The sequence below is a fragment of the Gobius niger genome (genome assembly GCF_951799975.1).
Source record: "Gobius niger genome assembly, chromosome: 6".
In the NCBI taxonomy this organism is placed as follows: domain Eukaryota; kingdom Metazoa; phylum Chordata; class Actinopteri; order Gobiiformes; family Gobiidae; genus Gobius; species Gobius niger.
Genome location: NC_136857.1, coordinates 3,206,179 through 3,234,094, shown reverse-complemented (window position 1 = coordinate 3,234,094; position 27,916 = coordinate 3,206,179). Strand labels below are relative to the sequence as shown.

The following is a 27,916-nucleotide window of genomic DNA, read 5'->3' as shown; positions in this document are numbered from 1 at the left end:
ACTTTTTTCTCTATTTTTTTCCATTTTTGTCATTTTTTGTCACTTTTTTGTCAAATTATTCACATTTTTTTGTCAAATTCTCATCACTTTTTCGTCCATCTTTTCTCAATTTTTCGTCCATCTTTTCTCACTTTTTTTGTACATTTTTTGTCACTTTTTCGTCAATGTTTTCTCACTTTTTTCACATTTTCGTCATTGTTTTCGTCTCAGTTTTGTTGCTATTTTCACACCTTTTTTCCAGAAGCTTTTGGATTGGGGTAAAGCTGGAGAAAATGTGCTCCGTTCAGGTGGGAGATAAGGGGTTGATATTGCCTGCAGTTTACAAACTATCCACCGGGGGGTGCTGCAGCGCCCTCAGCACCCTGGGTTCCCACGGCCTTGTCCCAGTGCATAATGTAAGAACAAGCTGGGGAACTATGTATACTATGAACTAATATGGGGTTTATTTTGCTTCATATATTATCGTTTAAGTATCACCAGAGTATTATTAAGAATTAGAGACTACAGGTAAAATAAAGTAAGCATTCCATCTAGCGTTGTTTCTTTATTGTTGTGCTGTTTCCCGGGCCGGTCTCCCCTACCTTGAGAATGCGTATGAAGTCGTGTTTGTCGACCCGGAGGAAATGGCAGTTGTCTTCCCTCAGGATGATCGTAGCAGCGCGAGGAGCGTCGTTCAACAAGGCCAGCTGCCCAAAGTCCTCCCCCTCATGCAAAGTAGTGACCAGACCCTGTGGACAAAAGTATATATTTTTTTTATAGTACTCTTCCGATAATAATAGGCATATGCTTTCATTACGTCATTACTTTTCCGTGTGTGATGACGTTGACAGAGCCTTTCCAGATGATGTACCACGAGGTTCCCTTGTCTCCTTGACTGAACACTGCACACACAGACAACAGTGAGTGGAGAGAACACAACCTTTATGATGAGACAATAAATACAATAATATAGTGCCCTCTGTTGTGTGTATATATTTGACATCGCTCCAAACACCGGAAAAAACTAACTAAAAACAGACAGATGACATTAGAATTATAAATTATTCCCGTAATCCCCCTGGTGTCTCTGGCCGGACCACCGGACCGGAGCCACCAATACACACTAATAGAATCACGAAGAAGAAGCTAATAGGCTAATGGGCAAAGCTAACTGCGAGCTTGCAACGCTTAAAGCAATAGGCCACCGTTTTTACATACTGAGATATGTTCTTACCTTAGCTTTGACGAGTTCTTTAGGACCTGTCTGATCTTCCCCCGTGCCTTCAGTCACGTAAACACAGCGCAGACGGCGTTAGCATTTAGCCTCTCCCTCTCTCCTCTATAGCTCCAAAACAGGTCAAGATAGAAGCTACCAAGCTCTTCCACGTTTTCCCTATTTAAATATGGTTACGTGAAGTGTTCCACTACAAAGTATAATTAAACAATGTGGATTTTCTAAGCGGATAAAAGGGGGAACTATATTGTAAGGCGTAATAATACCAGGAGTAGTTCGAAATCGGCGCAGTAATCTTCACTTTACTGTGCGGATGGAAGAGCTTGGTAGCTTCTATCTTGACCTGTTTTGGAGCTATGGTGGAGAGCAGGAGAGGCTAAATGCTAACGCCGTCTGCGCAGGTCCTAAAGAACTCATCAAAGCTAAGGTAAGAACATATCTCAGTATGTAAAAACGGTGGCCTATTCCTTTAAACAGTATTTACAGCCACGTTTGAGTGAAAAAAAATATTTCCATTGTGTAATTGGATGTGCAAGATCCCTCTCTCCCTTTGTCTTTTCTGTCAGCGTAGTATTTACTCTCACGGACAATGAATAAAAAAATCGCAACTACGACACCTGCAGTAGCACTTATGGCCTCTGGGGGCAAGAGTTACTTAGTACCGCTTTAACATACCTGAATTAGGAGATTTATGGTGCGTTCATGTGCGCTGGGGAGCTCGTTTTCCCAACATGTGACGTCATTGTCCCCAGCTGGTTTGTGTTCATGTTGTTTTTATGTGGGAAAGTCATCAAATAAAAACGGTCTTTTATCATTGAGCGCTTAGCTGAGCTAGTCAATTAAATGTGTTGTTAGCGTCTCAAAAGCTAAACGTTAGTTTGTTAGTTCAGAAAAAGAAAATCACGTATATTTACTTTTTGCTAACGCTTAAGTCGGGCATTTTACTATGAGGATGACGACAGCCAACACTAAACTCAAAAAAGTAGCTGTGTTGAACTAAAAAGAACAGATCAGGTGATATCCGCAGTCAGGTGCAGAACAGTGTTAATTTTGACAACATATTTTATTTAGTTTTAGTCATAGTCTTTTGACTATAATGTAATTTTATTTTAGTTGAGATTTAGTCCAAAAAAACGTTTCAATTTTAGTCTAGTTTTAGTCGACTAAAATTAAGACTTGCATTTATAATGTTTAATATAATCATATTTAATGTTGTTCCTCTGCTTCATGGAGCTGCTCCACATGAACAAAGCTCAGAGCTGATCCTTTGGCAGAGAATTTACATGATCTGAGGCTCTTTCAGACGCTCAATAGAAGTTTGGATGATTTTAGTCTCTCCTTTTCATTTTTATTTAGTCTTATTTTAGTCGACTAAAATATCACTTTGACTAAAATTAAGACTAAATATTTTAGTCGACGAATTTAACACTGGTGCGGAGCTTGTTTGGACCCGAGTTCCCGGGCGTTTTCCCCAGTCGAGCGAGCGTTCACATGCATTTCCCAGTTGGGGAAGTCGTACGCCCGAGACCCGAGGACCACATGAACGCACCATCAATCTACATCTTTTGTCAATCTGGTCTAGTCTAAGATATCAATAAAACATCTTATTGGCAATGAAACAAGCACATTTTTCAAGCTCACAGGAAAGATTTTCAAATGTAAAAGTATAATTCAAGTGCTATTTGTGCTTGTTCCATTTGCAATAGCATTTAGTTTTTCTTTGTTTTTTTTTGTTTTTTTTAACTTAGATTAGTTCAAACCAACTCAAATTCAACATTAAGTGCTTTGATTCAAGCAATTTTAAGTATTTTATCTGATCTAAACTGGCCATTTTCCCAGTGCTACCGAAATTAAATACATGCAAACAAGGCCGTGGGAACCCAGGGTGCTGAGGGCGCTGCAGCACCCCCTGATGGATAGTTTGTGAACTGCAGGCAATATCAACCCCTTAACTCCCACCTGAACCGAGCACATTTTCTCCAGCTTTACCCCAGTCCAAAAGCTTCTGGAAAAAAGGTGTGGAAAATAGCAACAAATCTGAGACGAAAACAAGGATGGAAATGTGAAAAAAGTGAGAAAACATTGACGAAAAAGGGACAAAAAATTTACAAAAAAGTGAGAAAAATTTGACGAAAAATTGAGGAAAAAAATGGACGAAAAAGTGATAAGAATTTGACAAAAAAAATGCAAATAATTTGACGAAAAAGTGACAAAAAAGTCACGAAAATTTGACAAAAATGAGACGACTGCCCTATAAAAAAAATGATGAAAAAAATCTGATGTGAGGAAAAAGATCAATTTAGTTTTGTAGGTCTTTCAAATGAGGCGTTACACTGGCCTACAGGATTTGGGTAAAGCTGAACTGGAGAAAATGCTCTCGGTTCAGGCGGGAGTTAAGAGGTTAATAAATAGGATTTATGCACAGAAAAAGTATTTTGGGGGTACATTTTGTCCCTCAGCGCCCCCTAACTAAAACATCTTTTAGACAATGTTTCCAATGTTGTAGACAGGTTTGGGATGACTTGAGTTGTCACTGTATCCGACAGACCAGAGGTGACACAAAGAAGTCGTGCTAGTAAAGCCAAGTTAGTTTTAATTGGTTTTACTATAAAGGTCAAATAAAAACAGTGATATGTACCTTCTATGATCTTCCTGATAGATTCCTTCCTTTTTTTAAATATTGTGTCCATATGTTTGGAGAATCCCACCTGTTCCCAACATAAAACCAAAACCTGCAAACCCCATCTTGACCGCTGCATCTGTGCTCATGTGTTTGTAAAAGCCATCAGAGGAGGACAGTATCTGAAGCATGCTCCACAATGCTTCCTGTGTGTGTTTCTGTGTCTGAAATGTCAGTCTCACTCACGCACTGTTCCGGCTTTGGCGTGTGATTCAAAGACCAGCACTGCAGCCAGCTCCTTGCGCACCTACGGACACAACACGCACAACGGGGTCAGCGCTTTCCGGGATCTTCGTTCTGCGGACTCCTCCAGAGCGCTCTCATGATAATCCATTTGAAACAGATCATTTAACCAGTTACCCGCCGTCCACCGCCTGTAAGTCGGGTTTTACTCACACAAATCTTACACATATTTTCTTAGCTTTCAAATGTGGCCCTGCACTAGTCTATAGCAGTGGTTCTCAACCTTTTGGAGCCGCGACCACCATTACAACAGTTCATTAGGATCGTGACCCCCGCCCGGGTCAGACCATGGGAAAAACAGGGACATTAACCCAGGGGTTCTCAACCTGGGGGGCGCGAGACAGATTTGTGGGGTCGCCAGAGCATATAGATACAAATATATATTATTATTATTATGGTATTGTAGCATACAACCAGGTGCTATTATTTGTTCTAAATTTGATTTTATTTTAGCCATTGTTTTTTCTTTGTTTTTTAAGAATAATATAGGTTAATGTCCCTGTTTTTCCCATGGTCTGACCCAGGTGGGGGTCACGATCCTAATGAACTGTTATAATGGGGGTCGCGACTCCAAAAGGTTGAGAACCACTGCATTAACCTATATAATTCTTAAAAAACAAAGAAAAAACAATGGCTAAAATAACATTTATCAAATTTAGAACAAATAATAGCACCTGGTAAAATAGCACGTATGCTACAATACCATAATAATAATATATGTGTTTTTATCTATATGCTCTGGCGACCCCACAAATCTGTCTCGTGACCCCATTGGGGGTCCGGACCCCCAGGTTGAGAACCCCTGGTCTATAGGACTGTGGCCTCATAAAGAACAACAGTTAACACTTACTGCGCTTTATCAGCCTGTGTCACATGTTTCTCAAAGTGCTGCATAAAGCCATGATTCACTCACTCCACACTCAGTAAGTTAGAATTGTAGCCACAGCCGTCCTGGGGCAGACTGACCATTTACCACATGGCTATAACATGATGTTTATATCCTAAAATAAATAAATAAGTGAATATTTATTGACACAATAGCTTCAGTTAAAGAGCACTGAAGACTGAGCGCTACACCTTTGATCTTGACTGCAGGATTGTCTCTGTTTGTTGTTTTGAAAAGCTCTTGTGCTCTTTTCTTTTCTTTTCTTTTTCTATTTATGTTTTTTGTCACTTTTTTGTTGTTGTTGTTGTTTTTCTTGTTGTGTTTTTGTCCCTTTTTCATCATTTTTTGTGGCTTTTTTGTCGCCTGGAGTGTTTCAAATCTCGTCTTAAAACCCACTTTTATTCTCGGGCTTTTAACGCCGCGTGAGTTGTGTGGTCCTCTGTGTCTTTTACTGTTTTAACAATTTCATTAAACTTCTTTTATTATTGCATGTTATTTATGTTTTAAACTATTTCATCGTTTTAGCCGAATGTATAGTTTGGTTTCACTTGATTTTATTATATTTATTTATTTTTCATTCCTATATTGCCGATTTTATGTGCAGCACTTTGGAAACACTTGTTTATAAAATGTGCTATATAAATAAAGTGGACTGGATTGTTGTTTTGTCATTTTCCTTTGCTTTTCTGGCACATCTTTGTCACGTAGCGCAATTTAAAAATGGGCTAAAGGTAAAATTACAATTACTAAAAATATTTAAAAAGTAAATAAAACCAATAAATACACGTGAATAATGTGGACACAATAGTTTCAGTAAAAGAGCTCTGAAGACTGACCGCTACACCTTTGATATTGATTGCAGGATTGTCTCTGTTTGTTTGTGGTTTAAATAAAGCATTTCAAACTTTTCACAATGGTGACATCACTCCAGATACTCCAGACTATGGCTCTCCGACGTGGACTCACGAAAAGTAGCATTCACTCGCTCTTGTGTGCTTTTTTTTAAATTTTTCTATTCATGTTTTTGTCACTTTTTTGTTGTTGTTATTTGTCGTGTTTTTGTCCCTTTTTCGTCATTTTTTTGTGCCTTTTTTTGTCGTGGTTTTGTCACTTATTTGTCGCCCTTTTGTAGCATTATTGTTGCTTTTCTGGCACATTTTTTTGTTTTGATGCCTGTTCTTTTGCTTTATTGCTCCAAAAATAAAGGTGTAAAGATGACGTTATGGCGGAGCTTTGGAAACGCGCTGCTGAATGATGCAGCTCTGTTGTGAGCGAACGATCGCCCCAGATATTGAAGCATCGCCTCCTGTGTCATCTGTTCACTGACACGGGACAGTAGAAATAGGAGTTGGTCTATTTTTCGGTCACTCAAAGGAGCATGCACTCAGGTATGGTGGGGGTTAAGAGGTTAATTTGGACCTCTTTTGTATAATTACACAGATATTAACCATTAAACTGGGCTAAGATCGAGCGAACTCCCTCAGAGAGCAAAACCAGAGCTGTAATACTGACTGAAGTGGACAGATGCGCAGCAGCCTTGACGTGCAGCAGCTCCTCATAGATCACCTCCAAGTCCTCCGCACTCCTCTGACTGGGGCTAAACAGACACAAACACAAATTAAAGCCAAAGTAAACCCATTAAACGTGCCAGTTCTTATAAGTGTGATTCAGTACGAGCACAACTTATTAACAAAAGCCTGACTTTGAGATCCGATTATGCAGATGGAGGATTTAGCAGCTCTAACTAAGACATCGCTTCTGCTGTTGGCTTGTCACGTCACCTCTCTGCAAAGGCCGTGGGAACCCAGGGTGCTGAGGGCGCTGCAGCACCCCCTGGTGGATAGTTTGTGAACTGCAGGCAATATCAACCCCTTAACTCCCACCTGAACCGAGCACATTTTCTCCAGTTGTGAAAATAGCAACAAAACTGAGACGAAAACAAGGATGAAAATGTGAAAAAAGTGAGAAAACAATGATGAAAAATTTAAAAAAAATGACAAAAATGGAAAAAAAAAATTGACGGAAAAGTGACAAAAAATTTATAAAAAATGGAGAAAAAAATGACAAAAATGGACAAAAATTTGACAAAAAAGTGAGAAAAATTTGACGAAAAATTTACAAAAAATGACAGAAATGGAAAAAAAAAATGGACTAAAAAGTGACAAAAAATTTACAAAAAATTTACAAAAAAATGACAAAAATGGACAAAAATTTGACAAAAAAGTGAGAAAAATTTGACGAAAAATTGAGAAAAAATGGATGGAAAATTTACAAAAAATGACGAAAAAGTGATACGAATTTGTCAAAAAAATTAGAATAATTTGACGAAAAAGTGACAAAAGAGTCATGAAAATTTGACAAAAATGAGACAACTGCCCTACAAAAAAAGTGATGAAAAATAATCTGACGTGAGGAAAAAGATCCATTTAGTTTTGTAGGTCTTTCAAATGAGGCGTTACACTGGCCTACAGGATTTGGGTAAAGCTGAACTGGAGCAAATGCTCTGGGTTCAGGCGGGAGTTAAGAGGTTAATAAATAGGATTTATGCACAGAAAAAGTATTTTGGGGGTAAATTTTGTCCCTGAGCGCCCCCTAACTAAAATATCTTCCCACGGCTCTGCCTCTAATCGACTACTGTTGTACGTACTTTTTGCGCAGAATCATGGTGAGTAAAGCGTCGGGCCCCAGCTGCGAGAGCAGTGACAGCGCCTCCTGCAGGTCCTCCTCTGTAACTCTCTCGTTTGTGACGTGGTTCAAGCCGAAGTCGGACTCCTGGAAGCGGTAGAACTGTGTGTCTTTGTCCGAGAAGTTCAGCTCATGCTTCACTGAAAGAAGTGAGATTTTACACATTTAGATTGATGTAATACACAATAATCACCGGTTAACTTACTGTATGTGTTACGGCACAGAAACAATAACGGGAAAGGGAAAACAAAAGGTCATTATGCACCCGTGTGCTCTCTGGTATCTAATCTTTACACTCGGCAGGTTTGGAGAAAGGTTTAGAGATGATTATTAGCAATAGTTTATTAGCTATGAATGTGCATTTAAGTATTAAAGTGCTACCGCTCTATGTGATTTAACTTCACTTGCACTGCAGTTTGTTTTTTGAAAGCATATATGAAAGCATGGATGATCTTTTGGCGTGTAAAGATCGGGATTGCGCTTTGATACGGCATCAAATTACCAGTTAGTGTGATCTTAAAGGAACAGGCCACCGTTTTTACATACTGAGATATGTTCTTACATTAGCTTTGACGAGTTCTTTAGGACCTGTCTGATCTTCAGTCACGTAAACACAGCGCAGACGGCGTTAGCATTTAGCCTCTCCCTCTCTCCTCTATAGCTCCAAAACAGGTCAAGATAGAAGCTACCAAGCTCTTCCACGTTTTCCCTATTTAAATATGGTTACGTGAAGTGTTCCACTACAAAGTATAATTACACAAAATTAAACAATGTGGATTTTCTAAGCGGATAAAAGGGGGAACTATAATGTAAGGCGTAATAATACCAGGAGTAGTTTGGCATCCGCACAGTAAAGTGAAACGTGGAAGAGCTTGGTAACTTCTATCTTGACCTGTTTTGGAGCTATAGATACAGACGGCGTGTTGTCATAGAAAGGGGCGTGGCCTCGTCGAGGGGGAAAATAAAATCTTTAGGGAAACACATTTTTTCACTCTTTTTTTAGCCATTTTCTGGTGGAATATGAACTTATTTATCACATAAATAAAGTCAAGTCTAAATCGGGCCCATATGGATATTTTCTCACAACAGATTGTTCTGTAGAAGTTAAAAAAAGGCAGTTGTAGCTAGCCCTCGCTAACCGTTTTTATTAGCATTAACATGAAGCATCATGTTAGCATTCTCTGTTATTTATGTATTTATGGGCTGTTGAACCACTTTGCTCCTCCACATATCTTTGTATTTTTATTTAGTAGAAACTATATTCATAATTCAGCGTTTGTTAAAGTAGTTTTTCAATAATTAGAGAAAGTTTAGTTTTTTTCAAAATTGTTTTCCCCCTTAACTGTTTTCAAACATGACCATATATGGGCGATTCCAGAGAGGCTATATGCTAACGCCGTCTGCGCTGTGTTTACGTGACTGAAGGCACGGGGGAAGATCAGACAGGTCCTAAAGAACTCGTCAAAGCTAAGGTAAGAACATGTCTCAGTATGTAAAAACGGTGGCCTATTCCTTTAATACGGCATCAAATTACCAGTTAGTGTGATCTTAAACCAAAAAGATTTCATCGCGCACGACAGATTACGCCGACAAGGATTTCCAATTCTTCTGGAGCGCCCTCAGCAGGCAGCAATGGGAATGACAAGTTCGAAACTGAAACTTTCACTTGCGGTTACATCTTAACAACAGAAAGGAGTTTCATGTTTCCCTAATGATCCAATAAATTCTTGGACTTAAAGATGGGAGCACTTCAGCAGCAGAAGAAGAATCAACCATAGTGAACATGATTCGTTAACTTCACTTTAACTTCATTTGTATTGCAGTTTTTTGTTTTTTTTTCTTATTTTAAACTGCATTTTTCTCACACCAAAGCCAGATAAGTTTGTTTCATGAGATAAAAACGGGTTGAATCTTAGTAATCAAGGCAAAGTAAGTCATGCATGTCATTTAGTTTGCATGAGGACGACAATATTATCCAAACTAGATGCAAATCGATGCCAGTCTATGGGAGCAATCATCATAAAGAGCTGATACAACGGTCTGTGCGCTGATTGAAGTGTGCTCGTCCATGCGACAGCCGAGTGACACTTGGCTGGACAGGAGCTGGGGTCCTCGCACATTCTGACCCCCCATTTAGAGGCTCTCACTCCCCTGGAAATTCTCAAGTCCCTTTTTGGGTCATCACTGACAACATTTACCAGGAAAAGGGCAGATTTACCGCTTAATCCATCAGGGAGTTGTTGGAGTACATGGTAATGCTGCGACTTCATTTGCACGAGTAATCAGTTCGTTTTAGTGGGACTATTGTGTCCTTGGGCAAGACACTTCAGCAACCCTGCCTCCAGTGTCTACGTACGTTGGTGTATGAATGAGAGAGTGAATGGGTGACTGGTTCCTTATCTTAAAGCGCTTCAGGCCTGATCAAGGTTTAAAAGTCCTATATAAGTTGAGTCCATTTACCATTTATTGTTTTGTGAGAACAGTATAAACAAGAGACAGAACAGGCCGCTGAATTTAACCAGGCATGGGACTGGCAAACTGATGAGGTTTTGGATGAGCCCAGATTGATTCACCACAACTGCCTATATAACCCTGCACAGTTACTCAAAACATTGTTAATTCGGGTCCAAAGTGCCGTCATGCACGAGCTTAAGGCGAGACACTGCAGGTGAATAAATGTAGAGATATCAATTTGAAGCTTTTGCTGAACATCACAGATTTATGTTTTCACATAAAAATAAGGCATTTTGAGCATTAAAATTGCCAAAATTGCCTATATTTTGGGCAATGAAATCAAAATAATGAATTGAGCCAGATTAAAATGTATGGCTTTAATTTATTGACATATTAGTAACTAAGATTTTTTCAGAGGATTTTGGATGTTTTTTTGGTTTCAAAGCTGAATAAATCAGGCTAGGAATTAGATATTAAAAAATCCCTCTGAAAAAACCTTCAAAATCTTGTCAGGTCTCAGCCTGTAAAGTTTGGAGTCTGTGGGAGCTTCTATAAGGGCTCAGGCTCTGCCCGAGTGCGGCTTCTCTCATTCAGAGAAAACCAGCCCTGAAGTTTTGTAGCGAGTGCGCATGCTCGGCCCGTTCTTCCACTTTTCCGCTCCAGCGTCTCGTAGGAGGAAAAACACCATATTTGGGTGAAAGCGTCATCACGGGGCCCCTTAGCAGGACACGTGGATGTCAAATCTGTCAATATTTATGAATGAAAACCCGCTTGAAAGACGGCCTTTCTAAAATAAACATAAAATAAAATAAACATCATGCGGGTGAGTTTTGTCATTTTTATATCTGACATGAAAACTAAGATGTAAAGGGAGGAAAATAGATACAAATCTCCACTTCGACCACTGCGTGAAAAATCAATACGTTCACCTGCCGTGTCTCGCCTTAATATAGAAACTGCAGTTATGCACAAGACCTGAGGTGGCAGCAGTGAGTGTAAAAATGACAACTTGCATTTAGTCCCTTTAACAACAGAAAGGAGTTTCATGTTTCCCTAATGATCCAATGAATTCTTGGACTTAAAGATGGGAGCACTTCTACAGTAGATGAAGAATCAACCATAGTAACATGATTAGTCAAATTAGTCATTCATTCAAGCTTTATTAAAGACACAGAATTCTGGTCCATAGTATTAAAAGAGAATAACATGCTCAAAAGCTAAAAAAAAAAAAAAAAAGAGAGGTTGATTTAGCGTGTTTATTTTTTTCCTTTCAATTGTAAAACACTGCTGACGGTTCTTTATTCATTAATCATCATTCTGTGTAATCTTCTTATCTCACCCAAAAGAGGCTTTGAATTTTAACCTCTTAACTCCCACCTGAACGGATCCCATTTTCTCCAGTTTGGCTTTACCCTAATCAAAAAGCTTCTTGGGAAGAAACACCAAAATAGCCACAAAAAATAAGAAAAAAATGTGACAAAAATTCAACAAAAATTTGACAAAAATTCAACAAAAATGTGACAAAATTCAACAAAAATGTGACAAAAAACTCAACCAAAAAGTGACTAAAATTCAACAAAAATGTGACAAAAATTCAACAAAAATGAGACAAAAATTCAACAAAAAGTGACAAAAAACTCAACCAAAAAGTGACTACAATTCAACAAAAAAGTGACCAAAATTCAACAAAAAAGTGACAAAAATTTCACAAAAAATTACAAAAATTCAACAAAAAGTGACAAAAAACTCAACCAAAAAGTGACAACAATTCAACAAAAATGTGACTAAAATTCAACAAAAATGTGACAAAAATTCAACAAAAAAGTGACAAAAATTCAACAAAAATGTGACAAAAATTCAACAAAAATGTGACTAAAATTCAACAAAAATGTGACAAAAATTCAACAAAAATTCAACAAAAAGTGACAAAAATTCAACAAAAAGTGACAAAAAACTCAACCAAAAAGTGACAAAAATTCAACAAAAATGTAACAAAAATTCAACAAAAATGTGACAAAAATTCAACAAAAAGTGACAAAAATTCAACAAAAAGTGACTAAAATTCAACAAAAATGTGACAAAAATTCAACAAAAATGAGACAAAAATGAGACAAAAAGTGACAAAAAACTCAACCAAAAAGTGACTACAATTCAACAAAAAAGTGACCAAAATTCAACAAAAAAGTGACAAAAATTTCACAAAAAATTACAAAAATTCAACAAAAAATGACAAAAAACTCAACCAAAAAGTGACAAAAATTCAACAAAAATGTGACAAAAATTCAACAAAAATGTGACAAAAATTCAACTAAAATGTGACAAAAATTCAACAAAAATGTGACAAAAATTCAACAAAAATGTGACAAAAATTCAACAAAAATGTGACTAAAATTCAACAAAAATGTGAAAAAAATTCACCAAATATGTGACTAAAATTCAACAAAAATGTGAAAAAAATTCAACAAAAATGTGACAAAAATTCAACAAAAATGTGACAAACATTCAACAAAAATGTGACAAATTCAACAAAAATGTGACTAAAATTCAACAAAAATGTGACAAAAATTCAACAAAAATTCAACAAAAATTCAACAAAAAGTGACAAAAATTCAACAAAAATGTGACAAAAATTCAACAAAAATGTGACTAAAATTCAACAAAAAAGTGACAAAAATTCAACAAAAAGTGACAAAAATTCAACAAAAAGTGACAAAAATTCAACAAAAATGTGACTAAAATTCAACAAAAAAGTGACAAAAATTCAACAAAAATGTGACAAAAATTCAACAAAAATGTGACTAAAATTCAACAAAAATGTGACAAAAATTCAACAAAAATTCAACAAAAAGTGACAAAAATTCAACAAAAAGTGACCAAAAACTCAACCAAAAAGTGACAAAAATTCAACAAAAATGTGACAAAAATTCAACAAAAATGTGACAAAAATTCAAAAAAAGTGACAAAAATTCAACAAAAAGTGACTAAAATTCAACAAAAATGTGACAAAAATGAGACAAAAATGAGACAAAAATGAGACAAAAAGTGACAAAAAACTCAACCAAAAAGTGACTACAATTCAACAAAAAAGTGACCAAAATTCAACAAAAAAGTGACAAAAATTTCACAAAAAATTACAAAAATTCAACAAAAAGTGACAAAAAACTCAACCAAAAAGTGACAAAAATTCAACAAAAATGTGACAAAAATTCAACAAAAATGTGACAAAAATTCAACAAAAATGTGACAAAAATTCAACAAAAAAGTGACAAAAATTCAACAAAAATGTGACAAAAATTCAACAAAAATGTGACAAAAATTCAACAAAAATGTGACAAAAATTCAACAAAAAAGTGACAAAAATTCAACAAAAATGTGACAAAAATTCAACAAAAATGTGACAAAAATTCAACAAAAATGTGACAAAAATTCAACAAAAATGTGACAAAAATTCAACAAAAATGTGACAAAAATTCAACAAAAATGTGACTAAAATTCAACAAAAATGTGACTAAAATTCAACAAAAATGTGACAAAAATTCAACAAAAATGTGACAAAAATTCAACAAAAATGTGACAAAAATTCAACAAAAATGTGACTAAAATTCAACAAAAAAGTGACAAAAATTCAACAAAAATGTGACAAAAATTCAACAAAAATGTGACAAACATTCAACAAAAATGTGACAAATTCAACAAAAATGTGACAAAAAAGAAAAAAAAAGAAAAAAAAACATACAAAAGGTGAAACAACACAGCAACAAGGGAGGAAAAAGATCAGTTTTGTGGGTCTTAGCTTTCAAATGAGGTGTTACACAGCCAAAATAGGACAGAATGCATTTGGTTTAGGTGGGTGGTAAGAGGTTAACCTAAATCAAACTACAAATCAAGCTTCAGCCGAAGAATAAGAAGAAAACTTCTTTTTCTACTACAATCCTACCGTGTGTTAGGATTCCCTCCTCCACCAGCACCTGCCACATCCCCACAGCCTGGCTCCTGGACTGCAAAAGCTCATTCTGCTTCATCAGCCAGTCCACGAGCTCCCTCCCGGAGCAGCACTGTCTGTAGTGCAGATACAGCACACACAATTTAACATCCTTTAACATTTCACTTCTTTTTATTACATAACTGTGTTGTAAAGATGGTACCTGTGTGTTTTGAGATGATGCTTTCTGTCTCGTATAAGGCTACGGCTCTTTTCCACCAGCATGCTGTAGACGGCTCTCGCTGCTTTCACCACTCGGTCTGAAAGAAACTGGGAAATGAAGAGAACACATGAGTAACATAAGACAATTCTCACCGCATTGTATTGTCATGATAAATCTATTGCAATGTTAATTTGTAGTTAAAGGCACAGTGAGTAACATTTTGGATTATACAAAACCTGCTGCTAATGACAAGCTCGACAAGAAAAAGCACCTTTTGCAGTGGGTAATCAAAGAATGGATTTGGATGAGGATCAAACCTATTTAAATCTCACATATGGCTGCCTTTAGTCAACATCTCTATGGAGACGAGCTGTAGACGTCCCGCTCCCTCAGGTCTGGGAGTGGCAGTGAACATGTGCTTTTGTTTTGGTCGCGTTAACGCAATTACGGCCACGCGAGTGCCGACCCGCACGACAGCGGGACCGGCTGTAGGCGACATCTCTTTGTCTCGGGACACGAACATCATTTAGCTCACGATGGGGTTAATAACATTTTTAGTTTGACCTGTGAGAGCCTAAAATACTTAAAGAGGGGGTTTTATGCTTTTTTCAATCACATAGCACCAGTCTATATCACACTACAATGATGACAAACCTTCTGTTGGTCTGTAAATGCAGTAAATTAGAATAACTGCCTTGTATAAAATGTCTCTCTCAAAATGGCTGTAGTGAATGTCTTGAAATAGGCCTCTGTCTCTTTAAGAACCTCTGAGCCTTTCCGACACGCCCCCTCCACACGCTGTCTGTGGCATCAGTGGGGAGGGGGTTCTGCTGAGGAGCAGTGGTTGGTTACTCGGCTGGTGACGAAAGCTCGGAGGCGTCTCCAGGAGGTGGGGGCGTTCCTAGGAGGACTCAGGCAAACCTATCCCTAAAATGGCCGCCGAGTTTTTACAGATTACTCAAAAATACATGAATGTGCCAAGGCAACACTTCAGGCATGTTTTTAATGAGGGAATGACAGAATAACATGATGGAAAGCTTGAAAAAGTCAATTTTGCATAATACCCCCCCTTTAAGGGAAAACACAAGGCAGCGTCATGTAAATGAGGAAATTAATGTGAGGCCATCAGAGCACCACTCGAAGTGCTGCTTGTAATAAACAGGTAAACCTGCTGGTCTGTCAAAGGCCCACTGTATTGTTTTTAATGTATTTATTATTGCATTGTGGATGTGCTGTTTTTATCGGGCCCGTACTGGCACGTCTTCTGCAAATGAAGTTCCTAACGGACAAATAAAGTGAATTTGATTTGATTTGAACCACGCCGCAATCGACCTCTTCTCTTTTCACAAGTGACGCCCTCTCGCAAGTGGCGCAGGCACAAAGCTCAAAAGCTGTGCCACATGGAAGATAACCATAGCGCTTGAAGCTTGTGCTGTCCTTGCGCCAGGCACAAGATCTGGCCCAAAAGTCTTCATGTTAAATACACTCAAACCAAGGGGGGGATGGTCTAAGTCCCTCAGGTTTTTCACCAGTCATTGCAAACAAACAAACAAACAACCAAACGAGCTGTAAATGGACATTTTCATATTGGGAAACATTTTGAGAATGATGTAGCCAATCTTTCTGCATGAATAAACTGCAAGCCAACAGTAACATAGATGGCCTTGTGCTGGTGGGAAGTCGGCAGTAGTATAGTATAGTATAGTTTGTTGATGTGCTCCAGGACTCGTTTCCCACAGCGTTAAAAATACCACGTGCGGCACTACAGCGAGTGCATCAACAACATAAGTGTAGCTTCATGTGTTCTGTGTCGCCGCCTGCGTGTGGGCCCCTCCAGCGCGTTAAGTCAATGTGTTAAAAAGTGCTATCTTAAGCTCTCCCACTCCTCCCTCCCAGCACCTCCAGCCACTACATCTCAGTCTGAGGCGGCGACCACCCCGCTGAAGCCAGGATCCCTTTGAAACGCACTCGCTAATGCATCATCGGCGTCGGGGTTTCAAATCCGCCTAAAAGAGGCCGTAACCTGTCAGTCGGTGAGGCGGAAAAGACGGATTACGCAACAACAAAAAAATGTGCCTTTGTTTGCGGGGCTGTTCTATTTTCACGCTCGGTGCTTCGAATTAAAATGCAGATTAATGTCTACCCCGGCGATGTTTACTGTCTGCGTAATGATTGACAGAGGGTTTTGTATGGCCTTGAGTTCTTAAGCACTCTCCGGTTTGTCTTGTGACTCCACGAGAGGCTCAGACAGCGGCTCGCCTGTTCTTTAGGCTGCGCCTCGTGGCCAAAGGAGTCTGTACTTTGTGTGCACCAAAGACCGAGGGTGGAACTTTGTGCTTTCATGTTTTATAAAAGACTTTGGCAATGCATTGATCAAATATAGAAGAGTTAGTGTAGGTAGTAGCAGTACCGCCGGTCTTCTTTTCACTCCCCTGTTTCTTTTCACATTCACATTGGACTCTGTTTTAGCGCTCATGGAGATTTAACAATATGCAAGAATTTACCAATTGCACTAAAAGACATTCCTCTTTGTTGTGAGTGTAAACTGTTCAGAATTTCTGCCAACAGGGCAGTCCTCTTTGGGGGTTCAGTTAAAGGTCTGTGTGAACTTTCATTGTTGTTGATTTTGTGGTTTTGAACTATTCAATCGGTTAAAGGAACAGGCCACTGTTTTAACATACTGAAATATGTTCTTACCTGAGCTTAGACGAGTTGATGCGTAGCTGTCTGGTCTTTGTGTGTGTCCTCAGTCACGCAAAATGACCAAAGATGTTGCTAGCATTTGGCCACTTCCAATGTATTCCAATAGCTCCAAACAGGGGTGAAATTGGAAGCGACCAAGCTCAGGTACGAAGACCAGACAGGTACGTATCAACTCGTCTAAGCTCAGGTAAGAACATATCTCAGTATGGAAGAACTGTCTGCCCTCAGTCACACAAAAAGACCAAAGATGATGCTAGCATTTGGCCTCTCCCAGTATATTCCTACTAGCTGAGACCCGGCCTTCGGCCGGGCCTCGCTAGTCTCCACATTTGATATTCTGAGATTATGAGTGATTACAAAGAAATGTCCAACCCGTCACACAGTTCAGCTGTAGACCAGTGGTTCCCAACCCATTCCAAAAACTATGGCCACTACAAATGTGTAAAATAATGAATGCTAAAAATAATTTCAAACAAACAGCAATTGGAGTGTTTGATGCACCCGTACTCCTTTCTTATTAACTACAACGACAATATGTTCGCTAAACTCAGGGAATAGAATTCAAGAGACAGTGGAATAATTATGGATAAATATTAGGGGTTCAGCTCTAACGGTTTGGTTCACGGTGCAGGACCCGTGGTTTGGTGCATCACGGTAGTGTACAATCAAAAAAATAATAAGTAGGTTTTGAACTGAAATAGCCTAATGATCGTTGTTAGACAGTATTTATAACCTTACAATAAAATTGGCAATGCTTTCCAAGCTGCTTCAGAATCAAATGTACCTCTGGGCTCACAATACGTGAAAGCAAAATAGAAAACAAATGGTCCAGCAGCAACGTAAAAAAAAGGAAAAAACTACGCAGTGCAGGCCATGCGCTCGTTAACAGGTAGTTTCATTTTCGCTTTTACTCACACGGAGGATAAATCACTCGGAGCAGCGCGTTTGATTAGAGGCTCGTGTTTGAGCAGGTTTTGGGCAATGTTTTGCGTGTACTTTTTTTCGGAGACAAAGCTTTGGAGACGGAATACGGTCAGCACCAACCACGCACAAACTCACTACTGTCGCCAGGCTTCCTGGTGTTCCCAAACGGTCTCCCATCCCAGTCCTAACCAGGCCCTTCCCTGCTTAGCTTCAAAGTCGGTATGGGAAATAAACATGGCGGCGCCCAGGCGGCGGCCATTGAGATTGCGTTTTCTATTATAGATAGCTCCAAACGGGGGGGAGTTAGAAGCGACCAAGCTCTTCCACAGGCACGCACAAAGACCAGACAGGTACGCATCAACTCGTCTAAGCTCAGGTAAGAACAGATCTCAGTATGGAAAAACAGTGGCCCGTTCCTTTAAACAAAACCACTTCTTCAAAACTTTTAAACCTGTCAAGCTTGAATGAAACATTATTCTGTAGGTTTATACAAACATATTGTGGTTCACTGTAAATAACAAGGCACCAGCCACTCAACCTACACTATTTGTCTTTGTCAAATTATCATACTGACATAATACTAAACTAACCCCTTCTTTTAGGAGTTGTAGCAAGTAAAACCTGCTTTCTGTGTGGAGTTTACATGTATCCAAACAGGTGATCTCCTGACCTCAAACCAATGCTCCTGAAGTGTTGTATGTTGACCTCACTATTCTTTCTAGACTTTTAGTTCATGTGGGGAAATGTGTCCACCCCATTTGACCCATCCGTCCACCACCAGTGCCTCAGTCTAACCTGTCAATGGTGCAGGAGAACTGAAGGATGAGTCAAAGACAAGGACAACACAAGAAACCTTAAACTTGGCCCTCACTTTGGGACGTTGTTCCTTGCAGACCACTTGCAGCTTGTGTCCGGGCTGTGATGGCAGAACAATGCCGGTGTAAAGTCGAGCTGCACGACAGTATCAGTATCAATGTCTTTGTTTCTCGTTAAAAACGAGCTATTAACAGCTTGTAAATTTGTCTTGCATAATATTACGTAACTAAGAGCAGAAGAATCTTTCGTCAGCAACTTTTATTACAATTAAACGCTCCCGCTTTATGATTATGACAAAATGTCCTTGTCCTTTTTTTTAGTTTTCAAAAACAATATATTCACAACAAACAGATATTTAAAGGGGGGTATTATGCAAAATCGACTTTTTCAAGCTTTCCATCATGTTATTATGTCACTCCCTCATTAAAAACATGCCTGAAGTGTTGCCTTCACGTATTTTTGAGTAATCTGTAAAAACTCTGATGGCGGCCATTTTAGGGATAGGTTTGCCTGAGTCCTCCTAGGAACGCCCCCACCTCCTGGAGACGCCTCCGAGCTTTCGTCACCAGCCGAGTAACCAACCACTGCTCCTCAGCAGAACCCCCTCCCCACTGATGCCACAGACAGCGTGTGGAGGGGGCGTGTCGGAAAGGCTCAGAGGTTCTTAAAGAGACAGAGGCCTATTTCAAGACATTCACTACAGCCATTTTGAGAGAGACATTTTATACAAGGCAGTTATTCTAATTTACTGCATTTACAGACCAACAGAAGGTTTGGTCATCATTGTAGTGTGATATAGACTGGTGCTGTGTGACTGTGTTATGTGCTATGAAAATTGTTTTAGCAGCTACGTCATTTACTAATTACATGTAGAATAGACAGACTAATTCGACAGTTAAATGTAAGAAATTATGTTATTTGCTGAAAAAGCTGAACTCGATGGCTGAATGTAAAATGACGAGAAGCAGTGCCAATCGGTACACCGGTTCCAGAACACGATGAGAGTACAAATAAAGATTAAAGTATTAAAGTATATTGTGGTGAGGGTGCGATGTAAACATTTTTAAATGAGGTTGCTATGCTCTCTTTTGCACCCCTGTAGATCCGGGCTTTTGCCAGAAAATCCTGATCCTTCCTCTCGTCATTAATTATCAATTGAATTGCTGCTTGTGCCACAATAACGACCAATGCTGTGTAATGTGTGAATGACTGGTTGGTGGTGGTTGGGGGGCGGGCGCAGATTGGCAGCCTTGTTTCCTTTAATCTACACCAGGGCAGCTGTGACTATACACGTAGCTTAAGCCCCTTGACTGTGGAGTGACTAGAGTATAGCATTTTGAAACGTCTACAGCAGGGGTAGGCAACGTCAGGCCCGGGGGCCAAATCCGGCCCTCCGGCACAGAACCTCTGGCCCTCGAGATGATTTTGAGAAACACTATTACACAAATCACAGAGCACTTTTAACATTATTAGAGTTAAATGGGAGAAAATAAGGTAGAAATACTGTCAATGCACCCAATTAGGTCATAACACTGGCATCTGAAAGAACTGGAAAAAGAATTATCGTTTAAAGGAAGAAATGACATAAATCTACTTGAATTAAGAGATTAAATTAAAGTTTGAGTAGATTTGGTCTGGTTTTAGATGAGATAAAAACCTCTAGCAGTCGTTATTCTCTTAATTCAGATAATTTTGTGTCATTTCAAGTGAAAAACAATTATTTGTCTGATTCCAAGTGGGTTTTATTCTTGTTCCTTTGGCGCTATAGCGTTCGTATCTTGTATTAATTCAACATTCAACTGTAATTCAAGCAATTTTAAGTCATTTATCTCATGATGGTGATTTTTCCAGTGTTGTGCTTTACTTTGAGCTAATAATCAGCGGCTTCGGCCCTCGGAAAACTTGCCTACCCCTGGTCTGCAGTAAGAAAAACTGACAGTGATTATTAGCTATTACTCCAGCCAAATCCATATCTCCTGCTACTATTGCTAACTACGACTGCTACTGTTTTTATACTTCATAAAGACTCAAATGTGGGTGAAATGGAATCAAAATCAGACATTACAGAAGCAAAATCATCACCTCATCATTACAAGAGGATCCTCGGTTTATACGTAACGTTATACAGCTGTCCTTCGCTTTATGGCCGTGTAGTCATTTGCTCGGCTCGTAAAAACTCTTGTGACTGTCAGTGCGTATGTCACCACAACATGACCTTTGCACTCTCCACTTATTTGTGGCCAAACACACAACCTTGTTAGCTCCACATTCAGACCTACATGCTAACTCTGACATGCAGCTAACAGCACAATTAAGTCACGGGTTAGTTATTAGTTAGAAGCAGTGTTCTCCCACTTACACCGATAGCCTGATAACAATGACTTTTTTTTTCATATTAACGCCAAATGTTGTGCTCTGATGAGGTCATAGAAGCAACATTTCACATAAGAAATGAGAAAAATGAGAAAAAGAAAAAGTAAAGTCATAAATAAGAAGGACAGTTGGATGAGTAGTTACGCCTGCACTCAGCCGGGCACTTATCATCTCCATCATGTGGTTCCCAGACGGGCTGACAGTGTGATAGATGGACCAGGCTCTCTCCTGTGCCCTGCCGCTATTAGACTGCGCAGAGGTCACTACATTTCCCAAGAGCCTCCTCTCCCCTGAGCTCCCACAGTCACATTCTCAGACATGTCAACATCCAAACATATTACAGGTCTCCATTACCTAACGGAGCCGCGAGAAAACATGGAGACGGTGAACGTTCACATCGGCGCAGTGACATCGTTACAGATGTGCTCTGGACGTGAACAGGAGATTTGTTCATTCAGGGGTAAATGATTCTTCACCTCTAATGATTTACACACTATTATTACAGCAAAAGGCTGCTGCTACAATAGCTACAATAGCTACAATAACTAGTACTACTACTACTACTACTACTACTACTACTACTACTACTACTACTACTACTACTACTACTACTACTACTACTACTACGGCTACTACTGCTACTACTGCTACTTCTGCTACTGCTACTGCTACTACTGCTACTTCTTCTTCTACTACTACTGCTACTACTACTACTACCCAAGTTACTTCTGCAACTACTGCCCTATTTACTTCTACAAATGAATACAAAATTGTCTGAAATCAGCTCACAATATTTTTCAATGTAAAAGGGGGAACTATATTGTAAGGCGTAATAATACCAGGAGTAGTTTGGCATCCGCACAGTAAAGTGAAGATTACTGCGCGGATTTCGAACTACTCCTGGTATTATTACGCCTTACAATATAGTTCCCCCTTTTATCCGCTTAGAAAATCCACATTGTTTAACTTTGTGTAATTATACTTTGTAGTGGAACACTTCATGTAACCATATTTAAATAGGGAAAACGTGGAAGAGCTTGGTAGCTTCTATCTTGACCTGTTTTGGAGCTATAGAGGAGAGAGGGAGAGGCTAAATGCTAACGCCGTCTGCGCTGTGTTTACGTGACTGAAGGCACGGGGGAAGATCAGACAGGTCCTAAAGAACTCGTCACAGCTCAGGTAAGAACATATCTCAGTATGTAAAAACGGTGGCCTATTCCTTTAAAGAGAAGCGGGTCTACACCTTAGAGATCTCGACCAAAATGAATGTAGACACGGCTCAATGAAAGACCCTGAGATACTTCAACCAGCTGAATGTATAATGAATTACCGACAGACACATTCAGGCTAACACTTCGGATAGTCTCAGTGTGTAGAGCACTTTCCCACCTCCATTAGACACTCAAATCACACCTTCTCCCCTTGTCCTCTATTTGAATCATTTCTAACAATCTAAAGTGCTGTACAACCAAAACCATTGCTTTCTGAAGGCTATAAATCAACCAGTGTAACAGCGGTGTCATTTTACATGCGGTCACTAATCTACTTTTCATTTTACAACGCGCTTTTTTACTGCCATTTAGTCATCCGCTCTGCTCATAAAAACACTGCCTCCATAAAACATGACCTAAATCCTCTGAAATTCCGGTGCATCGGCGAATTATCTGACAAAAAAAATGAACCGAACCTATTGAAAACCGCCCGCTCGGTGGATTCAGTTCAACGCTTGGGATTTCGCTCGACCTGCTTCTTTGTTTGGAGTTTGTAAACTATCTAATAATGTTATCAGGAGCGTAGTCGGGTTACAGAGTCAACAGCGCAGTTTCCCACAGGTGCTGAGATGGAGAGACAATGTGGACACTTCATAACTTCATATAGGCCTGACTATGATGAATGGGCCACCTGTGGGGCTTTAAACAGGGAGCCACCGGCTTAATCAGCGTGTCGGGCACTCCTTATCCAGCAGAAGTCGCAGAGAAGTCCAAAATAATCACGCAGTAAAACCGAATTGTGGATTACACTTTATAGACCAGGCAATCAGGTTTATGTAAGTGGAGGAATTCAACCAAGAATGGCAATAGTGCTGGAGGGCCAAATTCTCAGCCAGTAATGTGAAGTAAACAAATATCCCAAAATTGAGAAACTGTGTGTTTAAAGGGGGGGTATTATGCAAAATCAACTTTTTCAAGCTTTACATCATGTTATTCTGTCATTCCCTCATTAAAAACATGCCTGAAGTGTTGCCTTGGCACATTCACGTATTTTTGAGTAATCTGTAAAAACTCTGATGGCGGCCATTTTAGGGATAGGTTTGCCTGAGTCCTCCTAGGAACGCCCCCACCTCCTGGAGACGCCTCCGAGCTTTGGTCACCAGCCGAGTAACCAACCACTGCTCCTCAGCAGAACCCCCTCCCCACTGATGCCACAGACAGCGTGTGGAGGGGGCGTGTCGGAAAGGCTCAGAGGTTCTTAAAGAGACAGAGGCCTATTTCAAGACATTCACTACAGCAATTTTGAGAGAGACATTTTATACAAGGCAGTTATTCTAATTTACTGCATTTACAGACCAACAGAAGGTTTGGTCATCATTGTAGTGTGATATAGACTGGTGCTATGGGACTGAAAAAAGCAGAACACCCCCTCTTTAATTGACTCTGTGCATAACTTCAAATCATAACAACGCCGCCCAAGAAGTGACTTCCTGTTTCGATCCAGCACGCCAACATGAAAGCACACAGCTCGTCTTATTGATTAGTTTAGCAGGTACTTGCAACATTACAAGAATACGATTAAATACACATTTTAAGTGTTTTGTATGTTAATAGTTTGGCAGAAAGAAAGTTGAACTAATACATTGCTGAACTTATGAATAAGACGGTGCTTTTGTTTTGGCGTGCTGGATCGAAACAGGAAGTCACTTCTTGGGCGGCGTTGTTATGATTTGAAGTTATGCACAGAGTCAATTACAATGTTTAGTGGTAGAGATTTTCATATATCGACGACTGGACTGTCAAGGCCAATGTCAAGTTTCTTTATAACTCACATTTACAAACACAGTCATCGCTGCCCCCAAAGTGCTGTACAGGTACACAGTTCGGGAAAGTCTACAGTTACCATGGAGATCGGCCATCTTTGCAGCTGTTAGCATACATTTCCATTGACTAACATTAGCTAAAAACAGTTTATAAAGTGGAGAAAACAGCCGTGGAACAGCTCCGTTAGCTGCTGAGTTACTGCTGGTAAATACATCTAACTCACTGTGGTGTCCAAGTGTTTTAATGTGAACAATAACTCCAGTATTTTAACTTCTAAAATCTCCATTAGTTTACAATTGCTGCTAATCCCATAATGCTTAGCGATATGACGTCACATTCCCGAACTCTATAATGCAAAACTACAAAAAACACAAAAAAACAACGCGAAAAAGGAAAGTAAAAAAGTTGAACAGTAAAAAATATGAAAAAATGCTCAGCTCATCTCGTGTTTAAAGCCAGTGCAAAAAGATGAGTCTTTAACAAAGTTTTGAAGCTCTCGCCTGTGTTGGTTTTGCTTAATCTTCAGAAGCTTCTCCTCGCTCTTGCATTCAAAATGTAAGACTGGTTCAACACACACGCTAGAGGTCTATGAAGACCTTTGAAAATCTCTACTATGATGGATAATTATAGGAAACGATATTCATAGATAAGCGCGGTCATAATAATCTCTCCCTGTACCTACTGCGTGTAAGAACATGAGGGCAGTTTTTACATTATATTCTATATATGGTGACTCATCTGTGAGAATGGACCTCACATCATCAGGATTTCTTCTGCCGTTTTTTGTCCTTCATTAAGAATACGATGCATGAGATACATGCGCTGATGCGATGTGCTCAATGCTGCCTTCTCTTTAAGAAGGTGGGATTGTGGGTCATTTGTGTGATGATGTATTTGTGGGTCTGGTTTTACACAGACTGGCACATGGATGCTCAGCTCACTCAGTACTTTGATAGTGCTCATTTTTTCTATATTTAAACACATTGTGCATTTATCTAGTCAAAAAATGTTACCGTCCTTCATTTTACTTATCGAGTGATAGGTCAATGCAGTAATTATCACAACATCAACAATTTCAACATTGTGAAATAGTGTGCCACCTCTAAATGTGTATCACGTGTACACTTACATTACCATAAAAACAATATCTTGTGTTTGGTCTAGTGATAATGGTCCTGCTGCTACTACATCTCATACTTCTGCTCTTACTTATAGAATTTGGCATAAATAAATATAAATGAATGAAACGGGGGCAAAAGGGGGCATTCTTGAGGTACTGTAGACACACACCCATAGGTTATTCAAAGCCCCAATGAGTGCTGCCACTCAAAGATCTGTAGCCCCTGCAGTAACTGGTCATTACTTCTCAGTCAGGTTGCTCCCCTCTTTCTTTGGCTGCCTGCCTAAAAGCTTGTGCCTGAAAAAACAGCCAAATAGACCCAGGTAAGTGAGTAGTCAACTTCAAGGCTTTTTTTTCCTTCTTCTTACTGGGATACTTTGCTCTCAGATCTTCAACATACTGTAAATAAAATAGAAGTAGTAGATTTTTGCTTCATTTCCCTTCCATCCGAACACCATGCCAGATTTATACACCGTAGCTTTCATCTCTTTCTTGCTGTGATTTTCCACGGACTCAAACTGTGTGGTCTGCGCCTGTAATTCCTTCATGCTTACTTGTTCCTGTCAGTAAATGCGATTGAAGTCGTCAGGTTCGTTTTTCCCTTTGTAGGAGAGACCCGGCTGTCTGCTCGCACTGACCTCCGTGGGCGGCGGCAGATCACAGCGGCGGAGGAGATTTGTGGAAAAAGGCAATACACACTTGTCACGGCCTGTAGATCTGCTGACAAGGTCCTGTTCTTTTTGAAACTATTATTAACTAAGGGAGATGTGTGTTGTCAAAGGGGTTAGTGTATTCCAGCGGTCGGGGAGCAAACACTATAGACACCAAACAAAGATCTAATCACTTTACATTGTCACGTGCACGCTTTGTGGGTCGCGCAACAATAGGAAGTCTCTCGCTATCTCGCAATCTCTGCTCTCTGTGCTCGACATTCTAGCCCATACCATCAGCGCGGTAAAGGATCTAACTTCAGGAAGCCATTACAACACAATGGTCGGCTAAAGCAACAGCGGGGTCAGGAGGTCAAACGCCCGGGACCTGGAGTGGCCTTTAGACTCCTTGTTGCTGAAGAAGAAGAAAAAAAAAAAAGCCCTGCCAGGAATGTGTTTTTAAGGCTCGCTTCAGCGCTAACGCAGGATATTAAAACAACAGAAAGCACCGCGTTCAGCAGTTTGAGAGGATGCAAGCGCTGCAGAGTCCGTGATCGCAGAGGTCACTGGAGCTCAGAGTCAACAGATTTTTTTTTTTATATAACTTAACAATAATTGGCTATTATAGACACTGTGATGGTCAATAAAAACATGATGATGCTCCTACTATGGCAACTGCTACGAGCCCTGCTACATAGCCCTGTCACAATATATAGACTCATCGTTCGATAAATGACAGAAAAACACCACATTTTTGGGCTCGATATTTATTGTCAGTGCAATTATCAAATGTTTTACCTTAAAGAGGGGGTATTATGCTTTTTTCAGTCATATAGCACCAGTCTATATCACACTACAATGGTCTGTTGGTCTGTAAATGCAGTAAATTAGAATAACTGCCTTGTATAAAATTGCTCTCTCAAAATGGCTGTAGTGAATGTCTTGAAATAGGCCTCTGTCTCTTTAAGAACCTCTGACCCTTTCCGACACGCCCCCTCCACACGCTGTCTGTGGCATCAGTGGGGAGGGGGCTCTGCTGAGGAGCAGTGGTTGGTTACTCGGCTGGTGACGAAAGCTCGGAGGCGTCTCCAGGAGGTGGGGGCGTTCCTAGGAGGACTCAGGCAAACCTATCCCTAAAATGGCCGCCATCAGAGTTTTTACAGATTACTCAAAAATACGTGAATGTGCCAAGGAAACACTTCAGGCATGTTTTGAATGAGGGAGTGACAGAATAACATGATGGAAAGGTCTCTACAACGCTTCAGGATCAATTGTTTTATATGTTTTCTGGTGAGAGGGTCCGTCAGCAATGAAAACCTTCCAAACAATTGATCCTGGAGTGTCCTAGAGACCACTGTGATGGAAGGTAAAGGTGCCATGCTGACCTCTCATGCAGCTGCTGGCTCACTACAAGGTCAAATCTGCACAAATATCTTTCTTTCTTTGTGTAGTGCAGCTTTAAAGGTCCTATATCATGCAAAATCGACTTTTTGGAGCTTTTAGCCATGTTGTTATGCTATTTCCTTATTAAAAACACCCCCAGAGTGATTTGTGGCTTCATTCACGCAGCTCTCCGCAATCCTCCTGAATCCTGCTCTCTGAGCAGCTGCTCCTCCCTCTCCTCATGAACGACTGAGTGTTCAGTTGTGTCGTAACAACGGAACGGAAGTGCTCGACGTCTGTAATGTAATGTCTTAATTCTATGCTTACGGCCTGATTTTAATTTGTAAAACAGCGTTTTCATTATTTCTGTCATAAGAGAGAAACAAAGAGTAAAAAATGAAAAAAAAAAAAAGGAAGTGCCCGAGGTGCTTCCAGGTCAGCTGTGGCCAAAACAAACACCCCTGAGCGTCTGAACAGATCAGTCATGTTTGTGCTGCAGCTGTGAGGATGGAGCTCGTTACCTATTCTGGACACACCTGTTCTATTTTCTTAACTAACGATAATGTCACGGACGGAGAAAAAGAAGCGCGTTTGGCTACGAGGACG

General features: G+C 39.7%; 1 protein-coding gene across 2 annotated transcripts in view; it reads right to left on the bottom strand.

Moving 5' to 3' along the window:
* The window catches only part of rapgef3 (Rap guanine nucleotide exchange factor (GEF) 3), a 61,697-nt gene that overhangs the window by 13,896 nt on the left and 19,885 nt on the right, over positions 1 to 27,916 (bottom strand). For both annotated transcript variants that reach the window (XM_079558804.1, XM_079558803.1), the window contains 7 exons: positions 14,307 to 14,413; positions 14,099 to 14,220; positions 7,670 to 7,847; positions 6,535 to 6,619; positions 4,080 to 4,140; positions 805 to 881; positions 582 to 728 (listed from right to left, as the gene is read on the bottom strand). In XM_079558804.1, coding sequence (XP_079414930.1) covers positions 582 to 728; positions 805 to 881; positions 4,080 to 4,140; positions 6,535 to 6,619; positions 7,670 to 7,847; positions 14,099 to 14,220; positions 14,307 to 14,413 — 777 coding nt within the window. The remainder of the gene's footprint in view (positions 1 to 581; positions 729 to 804; positions 882 to 4,079; positions 4,141 to 6,534; positions 6,620 to 7,669; positions 7,848 to 14,098; positions 14,221 to 14,306; positions 14,414 to 27,916) is intronic.